This window comes from Camelus ferus, chromosome 9, assembly GCF_009834535.1.
Source record: "Camelus ferus isolate YT-003-E chromosome 9, BCGSAC_Cfer_1.0, whole genome shotgun sequence".
NCBI lineage: Eukaryota > Metazoa > Chordata > Mammalia > Artiodactyla > Camelidae > Camelus > Camelus ferus.
This window is the reverse complement of record NC_045704.1, coordinates 9,887,487-9,906,904: the sequence shown is the minus strand read 5'-3', so window position 1 is coordinate 9,906,904 and position 19,418 is coordinate 9,887,487. Positions and strand designations below refer to the sequence as shown.

The window sequence follows — 19,418 nt, the reverse complement described above, 5'->3', positions numbered from 1 at the left end:
CAGAGTTCTTTGGATTTTGGAATTGCTGTCTTTGACGCCCCTCTGATGGATGTCAAAGATGGCAGGCATGGTCCAACAAGTCCAGCGACCACCCGCGTCCATCTGGTAGTCAGGAACACGCCTGGGCCCTTAGCCCCGGCCCCTCTGCATTCGTCCACTCGGCTACCATTGTCTGTCACCCCCGCCTCAAATCTCTCCTCTCTCAGGTTTTCTCCTGAAAGTCCAAACCCAGCCGGGAGCTGCCGGGCTCCAGGGGGCCCCGCTGCTCGGAGATTTATTGGGCTTTTCCTTCTGCGAACTTGTTTCCAGAGGTCGGCCCATCCGAGTATTGCTGCAGCCACAGATGGAGTCCCCAGAGTAGGAATGTCGGTCAGAGGGTCTACACAGCTTGGATTTAACACACATGAGCAGATTATTTTTTCATAGGATTGCAGTTCATAGCCTCGGGGGCAGTGTGTGAATTGTCCCTCCACATCCTCGCCAGCAGAGAATATTAGCATGCCTTTAATTTTTTTGATAACTGGGAATATTAGCAACTCCCTTAATTTTTTTTTTTTTTTTGATGGAAGAAAAGAAGAGTTTCTGGCTGTTTCAAAGTACACTTCCTAATTATTTGAGTTTGAGTGCCTTTTGGTCTGTCCGCTGGCACTGGGGTTTTCATTCATTGAATGTTCATCTTAGTGTCTTGTTTTTGAATAGGGCTGTCTCTTTCTTATTTGTGGAAGCTTTGTAGATGATACATACATGTTAATTACCTGTTTCTTTACACTATGTATTTTTAAAAAAACAATTTCCCCCAGACTATCAATTTGCCTCTTGACTTTATGGTAATTTTTTCATTCCACAATTTGCCAAATAAGGTATCTTTCCTTTGTCTTTAGGCTATCTTGCTTAAAATCCTTTCCTTCCAACATGTATGGTATACAACATACAAAAGTCTCCTTTCTCTTGAAATACCTGTCCCCTTACCTGTCTACATTTAGATTTTTCACCCATATCGTACGTAGACTGTCTTCTTCCAGATGGAGAGCTAATCATGTCAGCATTGCTTTGGAACTGGTCCTTTTCACCCTGACTTTAAGTCTGTCTTCTGTCACTCACAAACACACACACACACACACACACACACACACACACACACACACACACACACAGATCTATTTCTAGGCTGTCTCTTCTGTTTCAGGGATAGCTGTCTCTTCCAGCGTCAGGACACGTGTGCTGCTTTTAGATTGGGGAGAGGGGGTGGTGAAGGGGATTTTTTCTTTTTTTAAGAGCAATCCTTCTTAACTGCTGCAGAGCCCAGACAAGAGCAGAAATACCTGGCAGCCAGGAGGCCAGGGTGGGAGCAGAGGTGAAGGGGTCTCTGCCTCCCAACCACGAGGCCAGACCTGGGAAGGGAAAAAAGAAGGACCCAGCTGCTTGTAAAATAAAGTTTTCCCTTTTATTTCAAATCAACCCATTCCCAAGTTGGTGCCGCACATGGAGATCGGGGCCCTAAGCCAACTGGGGCATGGCGGACGGGGCAGTCACATCCCTTCAGGGGACGTGGCTGGTGGCCAGGGGTGAGGGGATGCAGGGGCTGGCTGTGTGCCCCCTCCCTGGCCAGCCTCGGGCCCTGGCCTGCCCCCTCAGCATACTTCCAGGGCCAAGGAGACGCAGAGGGGGCAGGGCGGAGAGACAGTCCTGTTTAAGGTGTCCATGGCCAGGGTGCTGTTAGTGGTGGGAGCCCTGGTCAGTGGGGTCTTCTCCAGCAGCCGAGGAAGGAACTGAGGAGAGAGGCAGAGGCAGGACCAGATGGAGGCAGGAGGGCCGCCAGGGAGCCCAGTGGAAGGGAGAGGAGAGCAGAGGCCAGCTCTGGGAGCTGGGGCGCCACTCCGGATGCTCACCTGAGATGGGGAACAGGCTCCAGCCTGGCCTGGAGGAGGGGCTCAGATAGATGACTGCCACTGCACGAAGCGCTTGGATTCCTGCAGGAAGATTTGGGGCGGGAGGAGGGCATGAGGCGGGAATCTTGCTTTGCAGTGCAGACCCCCAGCCTCAGGGGTCCAGCCCCAGCCCCTCCTCCCGCAGACCCAGAGTCCAGTACCTGAGGGTTGAAAGGGTCGTCATCATCTGTGTCATCGTAGTCGTCACTGGGGTGTGACGGGGGAGTGGCAGAGAGGCAGGATGGGGTAGCCATCAGGAGGCTGCCCCCCAACAGTGGCTGGAGGGTTGTCCCCTCCCACCCCTGTCCCAGGACCCCCCCCCTTCCTGACCTGGGTGGGAAGAGGGCCCAGGCTCGGGGCAGGCTGCAGAGGGCGGCGGCCAGGGCCCCCGCGGATAGGAGGGAGAAGAGCAGCAGGAAGAGCAGGCCCTCCAGGGCGTCCTCGCACAGGCCCCGCAGGGCCGCGCCGTAATCCTGGGGGGGGGGGGGCGGGCGGGTGGGGAGGGCGTCAGCGGGCAATGCACATCTGGCTGTGCAACGCTGAACAAGACACTCTGCCTCTCTGTGCCTCAGTTTCCTCCCCTGTCATCTGTGCTCAGCACAGGGCCTGGCCCACAGGAAGCTCAGCGCACAGCAGGGGCTGTGGTCGCTGTCCTCAGCACACCCTACAGCAGGAACCCACACCCAGCCATCACAGCAGCTCAGCCTGGATCCAGTGCCCGGCTTCCCAGTCTGAACATGACTGATGCTGGGACGAGATCACGTGTGGGTGGGGGCACCCTGTGCACTGCAGGAAATTGAACAGCATCCCTGGTCTCCACCCAGTAGATGCTAGTAGCACCCCCTCCCCCAACTGTGACACCCAAACGTGTCTCCACACATTGCCAAAGACCCCCTGGGGCAAAATCACTGGCTTAGAGCAACACAGAGAACAAGGCTTAGAAGCACAATGGGCTTGGAACTGCACCCTGCATGGAAAGCACACTCAGTAGACGCCAGCTGGCATTACTGTCATCCCTGCAAATCAGCAGAACCACCGTTTCCCGGACGCTCAGCTCTGATTCATTCAGCATGGACTGGCCAGGGGCCTGCTCTCAGCCAGGCATTGTTCCAAGGACCAGGGAAACTTCAGTAACTGAGCCCCGGAAGGTCACTTCAGACAAGAATGAGCTGCTGAGAGAGGAGGTTCAGAAAGCAGTCCTGGGGCCCCCACAGCAGCGATGGCGCCAAAAGGACAGAGCGGGAATGCCAAGACGTTAATCTGCTGAGGGTTCACTGGAGGGTTTTAAGCAGAGGAGGAAGTTGATCAGACTGTGTGGAAAAGGCTCAGCGGGCTACTGGCTGCTGTGGGGAGGACAGAAGGCAGGGGACAGGGGAAAAGCTCTGTCCCTGCAGGGCCGCAGGCAAGGACCAGGGCCGCGGCGGTAACAGTATGAGCTGTGCTGGGGGTCCAGATGGGCCTCGGGAGAAGGGCCATCAGAACTTGTTGGAGGAGTGGTTGTGGAGGACAAGGACAGGAGGCAAAAAGGATATTCCTAGGTTTCTGGGGAGAGAGGAGGAGTGCCACTGACCCCCCTGGGGAGGGGTCTGTCAGAGCAACAGGGAGGTCCGCTTTGACCAGATCAGGCACATATACAATGTCTATCCTCCGAACAGCCCAGCAAGGCGGATATCAATTCTTCTCACACTGCTGCCTTTTCCAGTGGCTGAAAGTTAAAGCCCAGAGAGGGCAAGGCTCTTGCCCAGAGTCACACAGCCTGGAAGGGGCAGAGCTGGGATTGGAGCCAGGTCTGTCAGGCTACAAAGCCCACCTTCCTTCCACTTCATCCCTGACATCCTTCATCCTGATTTTAATCTACAGGGACCCGGAGGAGGAGGCCTAGACAGGGGAAACTGAGGCCCGAGGTTAAATGGTGCATCAGGGAGAGTAGAGACCTGACCCACACTCTGCCTTCCTTCCTTTCTTCCACAATGACTCTTGGGAACTGTAATCCAGCCCCACGTCTGCCTGGACCATAGAGAAATCGTGGGCCTCAGTCTGCCCTTGAATAAAGGAAGAGGATCCCCTTCAAGAGTGCCCTAGTTCTTCTCAGGTGGTCTCTGATTCTGAGTGTGGGTTCAGTGTCTGCGCCCCCCACCCCAGCCCCCTTGTCAGAGTGCCAGTTTCAGAAGCTCTGGGGGCAGTGGGAGCCACGGAAGGGTTGTGGACCCGCTCAGATCCTTGCTATGGGACAGATCGGTCCCTCTGGGTAGGACTGCCAGATCACACACACAATGCCCAATTAGATTTGAATATCAGATGCCCAACTAAAAAAAATGTTAGGACAAGTATCGCCCCCTTAGGTCATGGGACATACTTATAGTAAAGAGGTATGTGTTGTTTGCAGAACCTGGCAGCCCTAGTCTAGAGGCTGTGGGGGGACAGACCAGAAGAGGAAGGACGCATATCTCCTCCCCCAGGGGAGAGAGGGAGCCTGAGCCTTGAGGGAGGAGATTCAGGGTAATAAAGACATTCAGGAAGCAGAAGGGACAGGACTGGGTGACTGCCTGGCTGTGGGGGCTTGGGGTTCAAGGATGCTGTGTGAGGTGCAGCCTCCACGGTGTGCACAATCTTGGGTGACCTCACCTTCCAAGTCTGTTCGCTGGGGCAATACGAGGGGTTCCTCTTCGATAGCGCTACTAATGAGGGCTCAGGGAGCCGCCACCGGCGAAAGGCTGCAGAGAGCCCACAGAGAGCCCGCAGAGGCCTTGTGCACACGAGGGGTTACAAGGGGGCACTAGTTTTCTTTTCGACCCTCATGACCGCCCAGGAAAGCAGGCATTATCTTCCTCATTTCATAGGCGAGGAAAACCAAGATGCAGGGCATTCACCAAGCCAAGACTGGACCTAACCTTCGGGACACAAGACACTCTCTTGGGTGCCCCGCCTACGCCTGCCTTGGCGTGATCACAGCAGACGCGACACATGAGCTTTACAGGTATTCACCCCTGGAATCCTGGTTCTGTGAGTGAGGAAACTGAGGCACAGAGGAGTTAGTGACTTGCCTGAGGTCTGGCCCCCAGGCAGTCTTGCTCCAGAATTCAGTAAGCTGCGATAGAAGGAGGAGGGGGGAGGGAGGGAGGGAGGGAGGAGAGGGAAAGAAGGAATATGGATGCTAGATGGATAGACAGTGATAGAGAACAGATGATAAATGACAGAGATTTCTCGGGGGCAATGGGAGGAAGACTAGAGGGGTCTGAGAAGAGGAAGATCTAGGCAGAAGCTTCCCTGGGAGAAGAATTTGGGGAGGAGGACGGGGTCACCTTGTGCAGGCCGCGACAGTGCAGCAGTGCCACCAACTGGTGGAAGTTTCCTTCTGTCACATTCATTGTCTCCTCCAAGGACAGCAGAGGCTTCTGCGGTGGGAGGGGCTTGTTATCCCAGTACCCTTCAAGCCCCGCCCCTCCCACAGCTTGCTCACCATGGCCCCGCCCACAACCAGACCCTTCTAAAGCCCCGCCCACAGCCACCGACCCGCCCCTTTCCGCGGGCCCCGCCCACAGGTCCTGTCCGCGTCCCGCCCACCGACCTGCGCAGAAGGGAACTGGGGGACAGCTTCTCGCTCCAAGCCCTGCAGCTGGGAATGGATGTTGGCCAGGGCTCGCTGGGACAGAGTCAGCCTCTGCAGGAAGACAGAGGAGGGAGGTGGACCTAGTGGTTGATGCCCCCACCCCACTCTCCTCCCTGGGGACACAGGACTGGGGCCCCTGGCACTTTCATCCTCCCCCAGGACCCCTAAATCTAGGCCCCAGCCCCACCCTCCTCCAACCGGTTCCCTTGCCCGCAGCCCTAACCTGTTGAAAGGGGTTGGAGACGGCCTGGTTGCAGAGGAAATAATAGTTCAGGATGTCTGAAGCGGCAGGGGAAGAGGGGAAGAGGGGGAGGCTGTGAGCCTGAGCCCTGGGGCCTCCCTGGGGAAAGATCGGAGTGTGCAGGACCCTGTCTTTCCACACTCAGGGCCAGGGGCCCCCTCAGCTCATGACCTTCCTGTGGTCCCAGTGGCCACACATTCTGTGTCTGGCAACCCTCCCAGCCCTAATCCCTTCTGCTCCAGCGACAGCCAAAAACACGCTGATCCGCACACTCTCAGGAAAGCTCTGCCTCTGCCATCCCCTCCCCCCCCCCACCCCGGCCATGACTAAACTGTGCTTCCCCCAACTTTTCCCAAGTGGCCTCCTGTCTCTCAGGTCCATCTCCCACCCCCCAACCCTCTTCTGACTCCAGCATCTTTATCCCTCCCTCTTTTCCAGACCACTAGGGGATGTGCTGAGAGCTTCTGCAGAACTGGACAGGGCATGCCACCCCACCCCACTCCACCCCACCCCAGGCAGGACTGGGCAGAGAGGCCTGAGGCTCCAGGGCCTGCACTGGGCGATGTGATCACCTGAGCCCAGCCCGGTCTCCTCCTGGGTCAGGTTCAGGATGTAGGTGTCAGGACTGGAGCAGAAGTCGCTGAGGCCCTGAAAGGGGCAACAGGAAAGGGGGCTTAGAACAGAAACTGCCCCAATTCCACACTCCTACAGGATTCAGTGGCCCCCCCAGCCCCTCTTCCCTCAGACCCAGGGGTCCAGGCCCCCAGCCCCTCCTCCCTCAGACCCAGGGGTCCAGGTCTCCAGTTTCTAGCCTCTTAGAACCTAGGAAACTGACCCCAAACCTCAGAACCTGTGATCCTGGCCCCCAGGTCTTTCCTCTCAGGACCCAAGGCATTTAATCCCATCCTGCCTTAGGATCCAGGAGCTAGGGGCCTTCAGCTCCCTTGAGTCTTGGAGCTCTGGGGCCTGGCCCCTAACACTCACCACGGCTGTGGCTGCCTCCAGGCCCAGGGAGCCCCAGCTCAGGACAAGAACCAGGAGACTCATCACTGTCATCCTACAGACAGGGAGGAGGGATTGGAACAGGGGTCTGGGGTTCTTAATAGCCTATCTCGCCTCTTCCCTTCCTCCATCCCAAATCCTATCACCGCCCCACCCTCCCCACAACCAACCTCTGGAGCCAAGAGGATAACAATTAGGGGCAGAGAGGTCAGTAGGGGCCGAGTTGTGGACCTGTGGTTGTTGACGTCAAACTGAACATCTGGCCCCGCTGGTGGGTAGGGGGTGGGGCGAGGCCGTGAGGGTGAGAAGGGCCCTGGGCTGGCAGGATCCAGCCCAGGTCGGCGCCCTACCCCTGCTCCAGGCTCTGGGGGGGGGGGGCAGCTGCCCACCTCTGAGCTCCGTTTCCCCCTGCTTTGAACTCTTCAGGGCTTGCTTGCTCCCAGGTTCACCCATGGCTTGGTCAGCCTCCCGCTCAGCCCAGACTCCTCCTCCCAGGAGCGGAGACAGCTCCAGGGCTGAAATCACCCCCAGTTTTTCTCTGGGGATGGGGTTTGCAAGGGGAGAGGACTCAGCATTGGAGGGCCCATGGAGGGCTGGACCTGACCTGCCAGCACAGGTCACCTTCTCTAAGCCTCAGGGGGACCTGGATGGGAAGGCACGAGGCCCTCCCACCCCAGGGAAGGTGTAGGGGTGGTGGCGGGCACCAGCGTGGCCCCAGGGCCAGGGAGAAGGCAAGGACTCTTCCAAGTGGGATAGGCTGGCCTGGGTGGAATCCCAGCTCCAGCACTTCCTGGCTGTGCAGCCCTGGGCAAGTGGCCCAACCTCTCTGAGCGCCAGTCTCCCTTTCTGTTAAACCAGGACAGGGCAATGGCCTCCTGCTAGCATTGGTGTGAGGGTTCCAGAAAAGCATCGGGCATATCAAGTGAGACTGTAAAGTAAACGTGTGGTCCTTGATTCCGCCATGCCACGTAAGGGCCGCGGGACCTCCGCCCCGGGCGCCTTCTGCCCCAGGGCTCTTATCTGCCAGAGGGGTGTCCGACAGGCATCTCCAGAGGGTGGTCTGGCCACTGAAGGGGTCAGTGAGCACCGCCATCCTCAGCACCAGCATTACTGCTATTGCTTTTCTAGGATTTTGGTGTGCTTCCTGCTGTGAGGATGGCCTATTTCCTGCCCCCACACGTCCTCGGCTGCTCTGGGTCTGATTTCTTTCTACGTGCTCAGGGGCCCAGCCCAGGAGGTTTGCAGGGCAAGGGATAAAACCAGCGTGAGCCTGGGAACAGTGCCGTGAGACTTCGTACCGCAACGTGTGCCTACGAGGATGGCAGGTGTGCCACCTCCAGGAAGGCCACCCAGACTTACACGATCACCAGCCACTTGCTCTGTTTTGCCAGGCCCAGGAGTGTGAAGAGGCAGACCAGGAGCTCCAGGAGCAGCAGGAGGACATAGGCTAGCCACCTGGGGAGGGGGTGACAGAGATGAGGCCGAAACAGCAAATCCAGCCTTTGGGAGCCCAGACTCCCAGATCAGGACTCGGCAGAGGGCGATGGCGCCGCCGCACTCTCTGTCTGGCCATGTGACCTCCTTGATGCCCAGTCTCCAAACCATGGCCAAGCTCATCTGTGAGATCGGTGCACTGGGAGGTGGGCCACTATGCCCATTTGGAGCACGGGTCCAGGTGCAGAGCATCTGTGACCATACCCTACTGGACCACGCGGGAGCCCTGTGACTGGCACATGATTTGGCCTCTCAGAGCCCCAGTCCCCCAGCCCCACCCTGGAGAGTGGAGGGACTTACTCCCGGGCAGGCACCCAGCATCACAGTGCACAACGGAAGGGCTCTGTGTGCTGCAGGCAGACCGCCTGGGTGGCAATGCCAGCCCCTCCGCTTCCTGCCTGCCTTTGCCTCCTGTGCCTCGGCTTCCCCACCAGTAACTCGGGGAGAACAACAGTTCCTCCTTCCAATGGCTGTTGTGAGGTCGATGGGCAAGCACCGAGGGGAGGGCCAAGCCTGTGGATGCACTTAAATATCAGCTTGAGCACGAATCAGGGACTTTTACATCTTACTTAAGAATTCAGCCTTAGTTATCGGTCTGTTCACTCTGACTGGAGAGGAGGACGCACATGAGGCCACTGCACAGCGCCTGGCACGTAGTAACTCCTCAGTAAATAGCGCCATTCTCAATGGCCCCCACTTGTCAGAGTGTTAAAGGAACTGCCACCCTCCTCTGCAGCAGCCTCTGCTTGGACCCCCGTGGGGTTCACTGCCCCTCCTTTCCCAGACTCCTGGAGGGTCCGGCTCTCCTGGGAAGGGGAAGCTGGGCGCAGTGGCTCCAGCTGACCTCCAGGCCTTCACTCACACTTCCATCAGGAGCAGGTGGCACTTCTGTCCTAAGTCTCCATGACCTCCTGCATCAAAGCTCTGCCCCTGGGGACCCCAGTCTCCTTCCAGGAAACTGGTCACATTCCTTGAAGGACTCCCGAGTGCCAGGCACTGTCTTATGGGTGCATCCAGAAGATAATTCCTAGGTGATTGTGGGTCTTCCTCCAGCCCACCTGGAAGGGAGCTGAGGCCCAGTGCTTGAATCCCTGGGTTTGGCACAACCCAGAACTTGGATTCACTGGGACCCAAACCTGTCTGATGGCCCACGGGAGTGTCCTTGCTGTGGACCTGCTTCAGCCCTGGTCTGCCCCACCCTGGAGCACAGAATCCGGGACCCAGTCTTCCCCATCTCTGCCCCCAGGCCTGGTCGGCACCCTCAGGTGTCAGATGAACAAAGGAAATACTTCCTAGTGCATGATGCAATGAGGACTCCATCATGTTGGCTGCTGGGATGGATAGCTGTCCCTGACGTCTGTATAACTTATCCCCTCCCCTCCTTCAGATGTCACCTTCTCTATGTCACCTTCTTCCAGGATTACCTCCTACACCAAAAACTACCAGCCTCTGTCCCCAGACTATATCGCTGCGCCCCCACCCTGTTCCCCTCTCCTGCCTAATTTTCTCCAGAACTCTTGCCACTCACCCCCTTACAATGTTTTACCCATGCCTTTGTTTCTTAATGCCCCCCACCGCTGCAAGACAGGCAGGAATCACTGTCTGTTTTGTTCATTGCTCCGTCTTATGAAACCCACTATTTTTTTTTTTTAGCAGAGGCTCTTTAATGGGCTCTGGTGGCCCAGCCCTGTACCCACAACTTCACTCCAGGGTCGGGGGGAGGGGTGTGGGGAAACACAGGAAAACAAAACCAGACTTGCGGGGTCAGGAGTGGCTTTTCAATTGGTGGTGGGGGGGCGGGAGGAATGGTCCTAGGGTCTTCGGAGGGCAGTGGGGACCTCAGCACTGGGGGCATAGCAGTTAGGGGATGCACCCTGGGGTCTGAGGGGTGAACCTCGGATGGACCCCAGGAACTGGTGGACGGACCCCGGGGGTCGGGGTGAACCACAACAGGTGGTGGTGGATGGACCCTGGGGGCCTGGGGGTGATCCCCAGCAGATGGTGGAGGACAGACTCCCAGGGCTGGAGGGTGGACGCCAGGACCTGGGGGATGCACCCCAGATCTAAAACCTACATTTTATAGACACCTGTAGAATGTGTGCCAGTCGCCGCTGTAAGTACTTAACAGATACTGACTTATCAGGGCCTCCACGATTCAGTGAGGGCAGCAGTACCCATTATTCCCATGGGGCACGGATGGGGACACGGAGGCCCAGAGCTGGCATGTAACCAGTGTCAGGTCACGTGGTGAGGGAGCGGCCGGCTGGCTTGGGCGCTCGTGCACCTGACAACGGGGGCGTCCTCTCTCTTGCTGGAAGGCGTACTGAATGAATACCTGTCAGATGGACCGCTGAGCGCGTGAACGAGTTAGGCTGGGAGCGAGCGGATGAAGGGCAAGAGTGAGCCGATGAATGGCTGAGTCAAGGAATGAATGAACGAGTGAATGAGTGAAGAAACCGAGGGAGGGAGGAAGTGTGTGCACGCGCGGGGGGCACGGGCCCCGAGGCCTGCCCCCCTGCAGCAGGGCTGCTCCTCCTCTTATCGTTGACCCTTAGAACAGAGAATCCTTTGCTGTGGGCTGTCCTGTGCCCTGCAGGATGCTCAGCTGGCATCTCTCGTCTCCACCCACCAGGTGCCAGTAGCACCACCCTCCCCCTCTGTTGTGACACCCAATGTCCCAGACATCACCCGATGTCCCCTGGGGGAATTATCACCCAGGCAGGGGATTCCTGCTGCCCCGGTCAGGAAGAGTGGTCACCCACCTGTACTCCTCCACAAAGGACACCTCTTCGGCCAATTGCAAGGGGCTCAGGGGCACTCCCCGCCAGAAGGCCAGCCCCTGGAGCTGCTGGGCCACGGCTTCTGCTTGTCGCCGAGCCCCGCGGGTGGCAGCCACCAGCTCTGTGCGTTGTGTGAGCACCTCCTCCAGGGTGGTCAGCTCTGTCCTCACAGCCTCGCCCAGCCTCTCCACCGTCTCCAGCACCTGGGCACAGGGGTGGGTCTGGAGTCAGGGGAGGGTGTTCTCTGGGGTACCAGGGTTTGGGGGACAGGGTTGTGAAACAGGAGTGAGCAGAGGCAGGTATCTGAGATCTGGGTGCTAGGGCATCTGAGGACTGAGGAAGAGAAGGAGGGGCCCCTGCGGTCCAGCTTATGCAGTCCTCTGGCTTCTAACAGAAGCGTGGGGAGGTCAGTGGCTTCAGCCCTGGGGATAGATTTTAGCCCCAGGACTGAGATTAAGTCTGGGATTCTAGGTCTGATGTTGACATCTGCCTTTCGGAGACTGGGGTCTCAAGTCTGGGTTCCATGGTCCAGGGGCTGCAACTGGATGTGAGGTCTGAGGTCAGGCTGAGTCTCAGCCCAGGGTCTGGAATCCTGGGGCTAGGGATCAGAGTGAGGCCTCTCATCCGAGTTCTGACTCTCAGTCTTGAGGTCTCTGGCCTTGTACTTGGGCCAAGGATCAGATCTCTGGGTCTGACCTGAGGGCAGGGTCTGAGGTCCCCTGTGTTTGGTCACTGAGTGGTTTGGGCTGTGAGCTGTGGTCCAGGGCTGGGGCTGCAAGTGTGTTTGGGGTCTAGGTTTGAGTCCCGAGGTCTAGATCTGGGTAAAGGTTTTGAGGGTGTCGTGTGTGATGCCCTGATTTGCAGTTAGGGTTGGGGGTTGAGTGTACAGTCTGAGGTCTGCAAGTTTAAACCTGACATTCTGAGTCTAGGGTCTTGGCTCTGAGTTTAGATCACATTTCCCTGAGAGGAGGCCATTTGCTCAGGTGTGGGGAACCTGTCTGGGTTGTGGATCTGGGGTCTGGCCAATGCCTGGCCCCTCACCAGGTGGTCAATGGCGGTGAGTGTGTGGTTGGCATGCTGCAGTGCAGAGCTGAGCTGGGACACCCCATCACTGGTCTCGCTGTTGCCATAGAAACCGATGCCAATGCCAGCGCTGAGAGGAGGAGGGAAGGGAAATCACAAGCGGTCCTGGGACCCGGGGGGCTGCCACCCCCCACCTCCTCACATACCCAGTGCAGTCTCCCATCCCATTGGCCCAGCCCATCGTGGGAAAGGAACGTCTACAGCCTGGCCCCCACCGGTTGCCAAGGTAACTGGGAAGGTCTCACTCCCCCGGCCCTGGACGTCATTGTGATGCTAATAGTGGGTGGAGTGGCGGAGGGGAGGGGGCCCCCAGATTTAACTCGCACCTCCCCAAAGCCGGATCCGGCCCCTGGAGGAGAAGTCCTCTCCCCTAGTGACTGCTGGCCCCAGGCCCATCCCCTGCATCCTCTCCCCAAGCATCCAGGGTCCTCAGTACCTGTCCTCTCAGAATCCAGCCATCCCCTCCCCCGCCTCCTGCAGGTTCCTAGGAGCGCAGGCTCCCAGCCACCGTCTCCTGGGGGACCCCGAACCTGGAGCTCCCAGCCTTCCCCCACCCCCGGGACCCAAGCGTCTGGACAGCTGGGAGGGAAACAAGGGAGTGCGGGCCGACTGGCCAGAAGCCGGGCACCCCCGCCCCTCCCCCTCGGTTGCCAGCACACAGAGCTCCATTGTGGGTTCTGAATACAGTCCCCCCACCACCCCCACGACTTCGCTTCGCAACTCGCTGTGTCCCTCCGCGGAGGGAGCCAAGGCTGGCCCGGGGCGGAGGGCTCCCGGACGCCCTCACGGTTCCCAGCCCCGGGGCTGCGCAGGCCCCCACCCCCAGCCCTGGGATCCGACGCCGGCCCCAGCGTCCCGGCCCATTGTTCACTGTGCTACAAAGCTGCCCTTGTCCCCAGGCCGCGGGGGCCGGCCGTGGCTCTCCCCCGCGGGGCCTTTGTCCACCTCCCCCGTCCGCCCCGACTCAGGAGAGCCTGAAGAGGAGGCGTCTCGGGTACAGGACTCCCCCCACCCCGCCCCGCTCCTTCCCACCCCTACCCCCAAACACACACGCTGCTGCCCCCTACGAAGTGGCCGGGGTGGCGGCATCAGCTTCCCAGACACCCCCCAGGTCAGGTCGGTCCGGGGCGGGTCCTCGGCACCGCGACCTGCCCCACGAGGTGGGTGCTACCCCAGCCAGGCTGGGGGCTGCGCTCAGAGCTGGCTCTCGGTAAATGGCGAGTCCTCACGTGCCCTGTTGCTCTCTCTCCTGAGGGTGTCCCAGAAGAAGGCCCTGGGCTCCCAGGGGTTTGTGGGTCTGACTCTCCACTCTGCCTGCCGCTGGGGCCACGTGGCCTGGAAAAGTTGCCCCTCCCTCTCCCTGAGCCTTCCTCTTTCAAGACTGGGTGTGACAGCTCCGAATCCAGCACGGTGACTGCGGGAAGGACTTAGACCGGCTCAGGTCTGCTCCTGGCTGGTCCCCTGTCTCCCTGACTGGGACACCAGCTCCAGGAGGGCAGGGACCAGGTCTGGCTTGGTTGGTAGCTCCTGGCACATAGTAGGTACTCAGGAAATAGTTGTTGAATGAATGAATGGATGAGTAACTGAATGACATCCCTAGCTGACATTTATGGAATACAGCCGTGAGCTAGGCACTGCACATTTCATTTAACCTCACCACGACTAGGAGGTGAGTGTGACTATGTTGCCCATTTTAGAGCCCTGGAAACTGAGGCCTGGAGGAACGCTATCGCTCCCCTACGTTGCAGTGCGATTCCACGGCAGAGCCACCAAACCCAGCTCTTAGCCTCCTACCCCACCGTGCCAGGCCAGCTGCCCTTGGGAAATTGCTTCTCTTGGAATGCAGTTTCTCCATCCATCAAATGGGAGCAATTCTCCCTGCCACGGGGCTGAAGTGGGGTTCTGGGACATCTGGGACACCACCAGGAAGACTGACAGAGAGCTTGGGGGGCCCTGCCCCACTTCCCGCCCATCCTGGGGCCCCGTTACCAGCTGACAGAGAAGGGCAACAATGCAGCTCCAGGTGACACAGCCGCCCCCGGGGGGCAGGCTCTTGGCCCCGGGGGGCTCTGGGGGCCGGCAGCAGCAGAAGCGGATGAGGTAGACAGCAATGAAGATGAGGCTGAGGCCCAAGCCCAGGCCTGCCAAGGCCACCACCAGCAACAGGGCCTGGGGACAGGGTGATGTCAGGCCTCAGAGGGGCTCCCTGCGTCCTCCCTACATGGCTGGAGGTTCTGGGTCCAGGATCTCAGTGGAGGCGGAAGGCATCCCTGGCAGTGGGTGGGGGGTGGGGGTGGGGAGCCCAACCCATGGCCTTTAGGTTTGTGTGGAAAGCTGGCGTCCCCTCCCAGGCTGCAGCTGGGGCTTTGCAATTTGGGGCTGGAGGGAGCTTCCGACTAGGAGGCCCAAGTCTTGCATTCCACCTCTGCGCTGCCTTCCAAAAGCTATGTGACCTTTGACAGGGGTCCTCCCCTCTCTGAGCCCTGGTTCCCTCCTCTCCAAAACCAGGTAGTTGGAATGAAGTACCTCCCAGGCCATGCTGAGACCTGGGCCCCAGAACTGCGTGGGGCTGGGGGGCTGCAGCCGGGGACACCTGTTCCTAGAGGTGTGTGTGAGGTGGGGGGGGCAGGCTTTGTCCTCCCCCCTCCTTGCTGGTCCTCCCCACTCACTGCTTGCTCACCCTCCCCTGATGCTGAGCTCTGCACACCCACCGCAGCATGAGTCTGCCACCCAGGGATTCAGGGGGAGGGGGCATCACAGCCTCCATGACAGTGTGTGTGTGTGTGTGCACACGTGCAACTCAGCGATGGGGACTGGGAGGCTGAGAGAGTGAAGACAGAGCAGGGGGAGGGAAGGAGGGGAAAGCAGGTGGGGGGAGAGGGGGGCAGGAATGCAGGAGGGAGAACTCACAGATAGGAAAGGAGAGAGACACGGACAGAGACAGAGACAGAACCAAAGGCCGGGGGGGGAGGGGACACAGGCAGGGAGGGGAAGCCTGTGTGTAGCTGGGAAAGCCTTGCAGAAAACAGGGCTCTCCACACAGTGGGATTTTACAGTGGACACTGTGTGGTCCTGTTCTCTGCACAGATGCCCAGAGTGGGCCAGGGGGTTTACCTTCAGCCACACAGCATGTTAGGGGCAACAGTGAGAACGGAATCAGACCTCTGGCTGGACTCACTAACGCTGTTTCCCGTAACCACAGTGTCTGCTTTGTCCTCACGCGGGGGTGTGCGTGACGCGTGTGTAGGTGAGTGTCTGTGGGTATAAGAGCGCCTGTACCTGCAGGTGTGAGAGTGATCTGTGTGCATTTGTGTGGTTCTGGGCATGATTCCTTGAGTCTGTGTGTGGTCTCTAGGGGTGTGTGTGTGTTTGAAAGAGATAGTGTGTGAATGTGAGTGTGTGAATGTGAACATACACGTGTGTCAGTGTATGTGTGTGAATGGGAGTGCAAGAACATGTGTATGTGACGGTGAGGGTGCATGTACATGTGCCCGTGAGTGTATATGTGTGTGTGTTTGAGCGTGTATGTATGAGATAGTGTGGGAACGTGTGGATGTGAACATATGCATGTGTGCATGTGAGTGATGTATGTGTGCATGGATGTGTGTCAGTGTGAGAGTGCAAGCACATGTGTATATGTGAGTGTGGGTGTGGGTGTCTGTGTGTGAGTGTATACATGTGAGTGTGAGTGTGTGTGTGTATGGGTGAGCGTGAATATATGGGTATATATGTGTGCACATGTGAGTGTGTATATGTAAGTATGTGTGAAAATGTGTATCGGTTGTGTGTAAGTGTATCACCCCCAGCGTGGTGGCACCCAGTCCAGGATTCTTTTCCCAGCTGTCGCCCTAGAGGTGGGCTCCCTAGGGGACAATGTTCCTTCCTGGGGTGTGTGCCCTGTGCCCGTATGTCCTAGTGCTGTCACCCAGACTGTCAACAGGGCAGAGTGAGCCTCCCTGAGTGCCTCCGGTGGTGGCTGGTGCTGGGACCTCGCATGTGGCTGTGTGGGCATCCGCGTGGGAAGGTCTCATTGGCAGTGAGCAGGTGTCCGTGGACCAGTGCTGGAGGCTGGGATTGTGTAACTGGGAGGCTGTGGGCGAGGGGACGGCAGTCCCCGTTTGGTGGGGAGAGGGTGGCGTGGAGTAGGCAGGGAGGAGCTGCTTATGGCTGGCACAGCCCAGCCGTGACCCAAATAGCTCAGAACACAGCAAACATCCCCCCCTCTGCTTTCCTGGGACCCCCCCTCCCTCATTCTAAGCTTGCCAGTCCCCGGCCCCCTGTCCCGGGAGATCCCCAGGACAGATCCGAGGGGGTTTAGAACTTAACAGGCAGGGCCCAGGACCCCTCCTGGGGCTTTGCCATCCTCCCTCCACCCCCCACCCCATCCCCAGCTCAGCCAAGCCTTGCTCATTAATCTCAAAGTCAAGGACTTGAATTAAACTGGGTCAGGGGACAGTCCTTTCGCCCCTTTTGGAGCTGACCCAGGCTGGGCCCCCTTCCCCAGGGACCCTGGTTTCCCTAAGGGTCCCACCCATCCCCACCCTCTGGCCCCAATTCTGTCATCCTCCAGTCCCCAAACTGAACCTTAACCCCATCCCCCACACCCTCCCAGCGCCCAGACCACCTCTTCCGTCCTGGGACAGGCTGGAAGTGTCCTCTTCCTACATCTCCACCTGGTTTTCCCAGCCCCAAGACCCCCCAGCCCCTTCCCTGTTCCAGATCTCGACCCCGTCCCAGAACCGGGCATCCCCCAGCCCTTTCCCTCTCCACCATCTCAGCTCCTCACTCTCCTGGGTCCCGCCTTAACTGGGACGTATTTAAAGAGGCTGTCCTGATCCTAGGAGGGAAGGGGTCATCTTTTAGGACACGGAGGATGGACCTATCCCCCTGATGACCCTGGAGGATAGCTTCCCAGGCAGCTCCTAGGGACCTGGGAATCCGAGGGCCCCCAGTCCCCTCCCTCCGCTGGGACTCAGGGGTCCAGGCCCCAGCTCTCCCTTATTTAAGGAGCTAGGGGGTCTGGTTTTCCAGCGCCTGTCCCGGGGGAACCTCCCGGTAGGGGAACGCCAGCTCCTGCTCCCTCAGATACCCCGAAGTCCGGCCCGGCTCCCACCCCCAGAGAACACAGGAATCTGCCACCTAGCCCTCTTCTCCCGCGGGACCCAGAAGCTCTGGTCCCCCGCCCCCCCGGACCCCGTGCCCGCTCGCACCTGCTGGTATTCTTGTTCTTGGGGCGCGAAGCCGCTGGGCACCGGGCGGAGCTGGAAGTCGGCGCGGGGCAGCTGGTGGAGCAGATGCACCCAAGCTGAGGGTCGGTAGCCCGGGGGCGCCCCCATGGCCCCCGGGGGAGGCGCAGCAGGGCCGACGCCGGGGCTGCGGGAGCCTCGGTAGCGGAGCGGGGCGCGGGCGGAGCGGGGTCTGGCGGGGCTCAGGGGAGCGAGCAGGGGGGAGGGAGGGGGTGGGGGGCGGAGACTGGGGGAGGAGTGGGGAGGCGCGGGCCGGGCGGCGGGGACGGTGCTGCCCCTGGCGGTCGCGGGAGGGACTGCGACACGGGGAGTCGGTCCCCGCGCACCGCCCCTCCGGCGGCGGCGCCCACCTGCAGCCTGCCCGCGCAGGTACCGCGCTGCTCCCTCGGAGGCCGCGACAGAGCCCGGCTGAACAGCGACCGCCAGTGCAAGGCCGCTCCAACTGTTACATAGTTCTACAGCGCAGCGATGCCTTTATCTTTAGGAAGAACCTTCAAGCCTGTGCAAAGGTCACTAGCATTTGCACAACATTTAAAAAATAATAGTCAGTTACAAATAATAGTCAGTTGCATCAATGAAAACCCTTCACTTCTGTGTGTAAGCCTCATCTCACCTGTAAAGGATGCCTCCGTTTGGGTAAAAGTCTTCTCCCACTTAAAAGTATCTGTATGAGGACACAGCTTCTACACACAAGCCTTCCTATGTGCATAGACCACTGCAGAACATATACCTGCGTATCTGTGCACGGACCCCGCCCGCCTCGCTCATCTGTTTAGGGACCTCTCCCATCTTTACAAGGAGGCCTCGCATGTGTTAAAGAAGCTCTCTAAACTTCAGTGTGTTACTTCAGTATATACTAGGATCCTCTGCCTCCTTGTCATTCACTTTACCGTTTATGAAGTATTTTTCCAGCCGCTGTCCTCTGCTGAGTCTCACAGGAACCCACTGATGCCACACCGATATAGGGGGAAGTAGCGGGGACCTGGCACTTCGACGTCACCACCTAGGCAGTCCCTGCTGAAGTTAAAGCCAAGGTTCCTAGGAATCTGCTCCAAGGGTTCCCCCACCCCTGAGGAGCAGGGCTAGGCCTTGCCACTGGGGGTCTCCACACATGGCCTACCCTGGGCAGGGGATGAAATAGGCAGGAGGAAGAAAGGGGAGGTAGTGCTCCACCGTCCCATTCCAGTATTTTCCTCCAGATTGGCAAGAAAGGGCTGGGGGCTAGTTGCCCATCTCCTTACTAGGGAGAAAAATAATGATGGTGGCGGCCCTAGGGATCATGACGATGATTATGGTGATGCTGATGGTGGTTATGTTGACGGTGATGATGATGGTGATGGTGAGGATGGTGATTTTGTTGATGATGTTGATGGTAAAGATGGTCATGTTGGTCATGATGGTGATGACAACGAAGGTGAGGATGGTGAGGAGGAAGATGGCAATGATGAGGATGCTGATGGTAGTGGTGTTGATGACGACAAGGCAGGGGAGAGTGAACTCAGCTGCCCCTGTGACTCACACACATGCGCACACACACAGCCATCATCCCTGCCCTAGGTTTCCTCTAGCCCACATCCCATTCTGGCTGAGTCACGTCCTCCACCATCCCCAACCAGACGGGCTACATGGGACCTGGAGATGAGGAACATTTCAAGATGAGCAGCCATGAGCCTTGCTAAGTGACGTCAGGTAAGCAATTTCCCATCTTGGAATCTCTGCTTCCCTATCTGTAAAACGAGGGGAGAGAAGGTGGATTAAGCTGTCCTAAAAGCCCTGGGGTGGATAATCCCTTACATCACGTGCACAGCCAGTGTCTGTGAACTAGCAGGACTTGCTAAGGGGGGAGAATTCCAAATGCCACGTGGATGGGAGATGCTCTGAGGTGCTCACCATGACCCTACTACTCAAGAATACTCAGTGGCTCCCTATTGCCTATGGGATCAAGTCAGACCCTCTCAGTCTTGTCCTTATGCCTGCTGCCACCTGGCCTTGTGTCAGCTGTCCCCATTAGATAATATTTGAGGGTGGTGGGTT

General features: G+C 58.5%; 1 protein-coding gene across 1 annotated transcript; it reads right to left on the bottom strand.

The window, feature by feature from the left end:
* Nucleotides 1–1,419: 1,419 nt before the first annotated feature.
* Nucleotides 1,420–19,030, bottom strand: TTYH1 (tweety family member 1). Its single transcript, XM_032487372.1, has 14 exons — nt 17,349–19,030; nt 14,128–14,307; nt 12,097–12,231; nt 11,038–11,258; nt 8,141–8,236; nt 6,764–6,836; nt 6,352–6,427; nt 5,762–5,817; nt 5,497–5,589; nt 5,231–5,323; nt 2,259–2,401; nt 2,090–2,135; nt 1,890–1,970; nt 1,420–1,769 (listed from the first exon to the last, which is right to left on the bottom strand). Exons 1-13 carry the CDS (start codon nt 17,472–17,474, stop codon nt 1,932–1,934), a joined length of 1,377 nt encoding a protein of 458 aa, XP_032343263.1. The 5' UTR covers nt 17,475–19,030; the 3' UTR covers nt 1,420–1,769; nt 1,890–1,931.
* Between the last annotated feature and the right edge of the window lie 388 nt (nt 19,031–19,418).